Genomic DNA, 5,898 nt, shown 5'->3' with positions numbered 1-5,898 from the left:
TTGGAAATCGATTCAGGTTTCGCAAGTCGTCACGCAAATGTGCATGGCAACTACGAATACGGCCGTACGGGTGTTTACACCCACACGTGCATGGATCATGGAATCAAGGGAAAAAGGTGTACCTGGCAAAATATGTGTACAAGCTCGTACCTGGCCAAATAAATGTGTACCCGACGGATTCGGAGCACGCCACGAATGAAGAGGCTTCCATTCGTGAAAACGAGCTCTCCGCAGGGACTCTGACGAATCCTTGAACCCAGGTGACGAATCAGCATTCGTTTTGTATCTGTACGCGTGGTGCGAAAGGTCCCTATTGCCAAACTTGAACAAGCAATCACAGTGAAGGAAGTCAATGGTCACCCTGCGCAACTACTATGCAGTTGGCATTATGGCTGGTTGTGGGAAATGTTTTTGCGCAGACACAATTGTGCTTGCGTTAGCACTACGGAGTCTGAAGAAAATGTTGAACAGTCTCTGGTAGGATAACAGCTACACCATAACTCAGTGGTTAGAGCATTGCTGGCCTCAAGCAAATATCGCTGGTTCGCGTCCTGGTGGTGACAGTCACTTTCTCTTCAGACTTTTCCCGTAAGCACCCTTCCCTCAAACCAATGAATACTTTGCTGCTCTTTATGGTGTGTTTTTCTCTCTGTCAATCCGTCTGCGCCTGCTTCTTAGATGAAATGCTTGCTGTTGCATCAGGTAGTGGCTCTCCGTATGTTTGTGCCGCTCGTTCTGGCTTTGACGACACGACACAGTGGCACACTGTGGTGCTTCAATGCTCCCCCAATGCCACTTTCTCAAGTAAGTACTTCAAGACAACTTAAGTTGTTGTCGTTGACTTTTATTAATTTTTACTTCACCAATTGCACAGGCATGATTGCCTTCCCACCCTCCCATAGGTCCGGTTCTCACAGAAAGACGTAATCAATTATAAAGTGCAGTGAAGTTTAACCCAAGTTGGTTTTCAATTTCTTCATTCCCCCTCATCCATCATTCCTACCAACAATAGCTATTCAAATAATTATTCTAATGTTTAATAGTCTGTAGTATTCACTGGTAGGTGTGGGTATAATAAGCTATTATTGTTTTCACGTAATCAATCGCATACTGAACATTCCCGGAACGCTGCGGGCAAGGTGAACACTGGAATGGCAATGACAACACCTGCCTTAGCACTGCTGCAATCTTTGACCTACATCGCATTCCCATTGTTCAGTTTACCCGCTTTTGCCCCGCGTCCATTGCTTTGCCTGCCATTGCTATGTATATTCCTGTGCTTTTTTCCTGGCATTTTCACCATGATGGTTTGTAGCTATTTTGTAAACAAAATGCTGTGTCTTTTTAATTTGTTTGTCTGATGCCTGCAGATGCGACAATCACGTTCACCGGTCCAATGGTCCAGGCCATGGAGGTCACACCTTTGGAGGAAACCAATGTGGTCGCGGTGAGTACTACTGAGCCTGAGGAGAAGGGTTATGTGATGCGCAAGCGGATGGATCATGTTTTGGATCGTGTACTGTGTCATGTGATGTGTCATGTGATGGGCAAGCGGATGAGTGAAGAAATGGATCGTGTTAAGTGTCATGTGATGGGTCATGTGATGTGTCATGTGATATGTCATGTGATAGGCAAGCGGTGGGTAGTGTCAGCCCAAATTTGCTCGAGACTTTTCGATATTATGCCGCATAATTTTGCTGCGCTTCTTTCGATATTATGCTTGGCATTTCCGGGCGAAGACGATATTTTGCTCTGATTATGCTCAATGACAGCTTCAAAAACGCCAAATTTGGACCAAATTTTGGAGAAAATTTGAGAAAAACATCGAAATTTGCTCGGTTTTGCTGGGTTCAAATTTCGAAGTGTGAAGATTGACCTCACAATGCTCATTACCAAGCTGCCATGCAAAAGAATTTAGTTTTGAGCATGGACCTAGTACAATACTCGCATGTACCTCTGGCGCTGGACGTGAAACTTCGAGTATCTGCGAAATCACGGTGAAAATCTCCAAAAAATTCGAAATTATGCTCCAAATATGCCGGGCAATTCTTTTTCTAAAATGTTTCGATATTATGCCAAAAGAATTGCCGGCAAATTTGGGCTGACACTAGCGGTGGGATTATGTTGTGGATCGTGTGATGTGTCATGTGATGTCATGTAATATGTCATGTGATGTGTCGCTCATGTGACTGACCATGTCATGCGGCATGGGGTGGGTCATGTGATGGGCATTGGGATGCACCGCATGTCGCATCGCGAAAGTTGAGCCAAGCTCAACTTCTGCGATGGGCCAGTTGTGACGGTTGTGTGAGCTGTGCGGTGGTTACCATTTTGGGACATCCCCGTTTCGCGGTCGTCTCATCTCGCATCACATTGCACTAATGCTTCTGTGAATCCTGCTTTTGGCTTCCAGGATCACACCCACTCCTGGACTCACCTAGCTACACTGCTCACCCCCCCCCCCCCTCCCCACCACCACTTTTGGACAAGATGTTAAAACGTTTTATGAAAGGTCCGTGGAAAAATTACACGGATCTTTGATAAAACGTTTTCAAATTTCATCTCCATCTTGCCGATAATCTCAAAACTGCCATCGGTAATCGGATATACACTGATCTAATCGCTCGGATATACACTGATCTAATCGCTGTGGCCACTCACAGCATGATACCGTAAAATCGGAAAGTTTAACGAACAAAGATTCAACGCTTTTGTAATTTGGGCATGATACCGTGCAGAAAATTTAACGATGGCTACCTGGCCACCCATCTGCATGCACATCTTTATACAGACATCTCAAACCGGGTTCGTGATAACGATTCTTCAAATAACGAAAAAATTGTTCGTCAACACGTTACACTTTTTGACTTGTTAGACTTTCCGGTTTTACAGTAACACGATTGGACGCAAGGGAAATATATATAGCGAATAGTATTGCACTAGTCTTATAGAATGTGCTTTTTTGTTGTATGACAATTTCAGCCCAGCACCTATGCTGTGAGATTTGTGTATCCCGACAACAGCACCTTTGTCAATGCATTCGTCGGTACCACGACTATTTCCATCACCCTAGCTTCAGGAATCATCACCGGAGACTTCATTATCCCGGAAAAACGTACGTTGTCAATAATTCACCGTGTGCATGTGCATAGTAGTAACAATCCATTTCAAAAACTATAGACGCGTAGTGTTTTGCAAAATTCGATGGGATTTATTTAAATATTTTAGTTTTTTTCTCCAGATTCCGTCTCTGCATCGCTTCACAATTCTGGCTATATACTTTGTTTTCGCTACAATTGAAGTTTATTTTTAGGCCAGGTTTTCCGGTTTTACATGTAATTTCTGTTTTGAAGGGTGCATGTGCATAGTACAGTGCTGGCAACTGAAATCCGACCCACTGGGCGTCGGGGCGCGCCGCCCAGTGGGTCGGATTTCAGTTGCCAGCACTGTAGTTAAGTCGCACTGTGCACTGTCTGCATAGTCAACCCCAGGACAATCACGGCCATGCGAGGCATCCAAGGTGACAAAGTTCACGCTTTGTAATACAGTGTGTTGTATCATAGGGTATTACAAAACATCCATATGTGTGTGTGTGGGGGGGGGGGGGGTGCGCGCGTGCGTTTGTGTGTGTGTGGACGCGTGTGTTTGTGCGTACACATATAACTGTCCATTTTCTGTTTGTGTGTGTGACTGTCGACAGATCTGCACGCCGATCTGACGGGCATCACCGCGGGCAACCAGCTTGCTGCGTCAGCTGGCTACGCCATCATCGATACTGATAAGAATAAAGTATCTCTGAACATCTTGTAAGTCATGCCAGGAACCTGTGCCATATTTGGTATCATCAGGGAGTCACTGTGTACAGGGAAATGATTTTTTTCTTTTTTTTCCGATTGCCTAGCAGGCAGGCAATGTGGAATGCAGGTGGGCATAGTGATATGGTCTGAGACCATGATTGACAAACAGAGCGTACCAGGTTCAAGTTTTGCTTGGAACAGGAAGGACCTTCCCAGCCGTGCCGCTACCCACAGTTAATTGGGAGCTCGTGGCCTGGCACGAGGAAAACATGGATGCAGTGAATGGGATTTTCGGCCTTTGACCATTTTGTGTTGGGTCTGATCTACTCACTTCCCACCCCTTAGGAGCTGCATCTGCGCCTTGATCCTAGGGGGTGGTGGCGTTCCTGCAGATGCGGAAAACTCGGCTTCCAGCAGAGTGTCACGTGAAAAGTGTTTTTTTTCTTCTCTTTTTTTCTCTCGATTGACTAACCAAAGGAATTTGCAAAGATATGCTTGTCTTTTTGCAACTACCAAACATGCTGCTATGTGTGTTTGCCCGTTCTTGCATATGTATGCGTGTGTGTGTGTGTGTGTGGGGGGGGGGGGGTGTATGTATGTGTGTGTGTGTGTGTGTGTGTGTGTGTGTGTGTGTGTGTGTGTGTGTGTGCGTGTGTGTGTGTGTGTGTGCGTGTGTGTGTGTGTGTGTGTGTATGCGTGTGTGTGTGTGTGTGTGTGTGTGTGACGCGGTGTTAGACAAGGCAGTCTTCATCTTGCTGCCGCGGAGGAGGAAAAATTCAGCGTTGACGACATGGCCACTTCGGATGTGACCACTCGCGCTGACCCTCTTTCGCCTGGGTGTAGAGGTCTTGCAAACCCTCGCCCAGAGTCTTTTCACTCGCGTGCACCAGCGGCTCGAAAGGTTGTTCTGTCTCTGGGAACGTGGAACGTCAGGACTCTTGTCGACACTGACGGAAATTTGAATACGGCGTCCAAAGCAAAAAAATCAAGGAAAGTTTGTTCGAATATTCGCGAGGAGAGAAAAATTGACCTTGTGTGTCGTCAGCTCAAAAAGTATGGAATGGACATCGTTGGCCTCCAGGAGACGCTTTGGTTTGGCTCTCATCAATATACTGTCGGAGATTGCTTAGTTTTGACAAGTGGTCGCCCAACACCGACTGGGGATGAGCCTGCTCGTCGTGGTGAAGGGGTTGTACATCGCGGCGTTCAATAGCAATTATAACCCGTGGGAATGCGCCGTCACGTCAGTCGTCGGGTCCTGGTGCCGCTTCCCGGAGACAGCGCTAATCCAAGAGCTGCCCCGTATGGGGCCACTTAGCCAGTCATGGCAGTGGAGAAGAAGGAAGGAAGGAAGGAAGGTGTGTGTGCGTGCGTGTGTGTGTGTGTGTGTGTGTGTGCGTGAGTGTGTGTGTGTGTGTGTGTGTGTGTGTGTGTGTGTGTGTGTGTGTGTGTGTGTGTGTGTGTGTGTGTGTGTGTGTGTGTGTGTGTGTGTGTGTGTGTGTGTGTGTGTGTGTGTGTGTGTGTGTGTGTGTGTGTGTGTGTGTGTGTGTGTGTGTGTGTGTGTGTGTGTGTGTGTGTGTGTGTGTGTGTGTGTGTGTGTGTGTGTGTGTGTGTGTGTGTGTGTGTGTGTGTGTGTGTGTGTGTGTGTGGGGGGGGGGGGGGTACCCAGTACACAAAAGCCGAGGCTGGTTGGTAAAGTAACTCCAATTTCACTTCAAGGTACCAGTGCATCTAGTGTCTGCTTTTATCGAAGCAGCGTGCCGTCTATACTGGTTACCCCAGCAAGTGTAGGGTGTGCATAGGTAACTGTCTTGACCGTTTTATGCCGATGTACTCCGTGTGGTGTAGACCAAGTGTGCATTGGTGGTCGATTCACATGGCTTCGCCAGTTGTGTGGATTAGGCAGTTATCGCTATCGTTGCTATAAGAGAAAATCTGTGGGTGCACATCCAGTGCATTTGCAGATTTGCGTTGTTCTCTTGCGACGGGCATATACATGGTATGATGGTGTGTGTGTGTGTGTGTGTGTGTGTGTGTGTGTGTGTCTGTGTGTGTGTGTCTGTGTGTGTGTGTGTGTATGCCAGCTAGTTCGGTTGGTGGG

The 5,898-nt window shown here is 47.0% G+C and overlaps 1 protein-coding gene across 1 annotated transcript in view; it reads left to right on the top strand.

Moving 5' to 3' along the window:
• Window positions 1-388: 388 nt before the first annotated feature.
• LOC135829338 (uncharacterized) overlaps window positions 389-5,898 on the top strand; it is an 8,468-nt gene continuing 2,958 nt past the window's right edge. The window contains exons 1-5 of the mRNA XM_065341744.1: window positions 389-398; window positions 679-804; window positions 1,371-1,447; window positions 2,983-3,115; window positions 3,701-3,806. Coding sequence (XP_065197816.1) covers window positions 389-398; window positions 679-804; window positions 1,371-1,447; window positions 2,983-3,115; window positions 3,701-3,806 — 452 coding nt within the window. The remainder of the gene's footprint in view (window positions 399-678; window positions 805-1,370; window positions 1,448-2,982; window positions 3,116-3,700; window positions 3,807-5,898) is intronic.

This window comes from Sycon ciliatum, chromosome 13 (assembly GCF_964019385.1).
Source record: "Sycon ciliatum chromosome 13, ocSycCili1.1, whole genome shotgun sequence".
In the NCBI taxonomy this organism is placed as follows: domain Eukaryota; kingdom Metazoa; phylum Porifera; class Calcarea; order Leucosolenida; family Sycettidae; genus Sycon; species Sycon ciliatum.
Note: the sequence above shows the minus strand (reverse complement) of the source record. Positions and strands in the feature narration are given on the sequence as shown.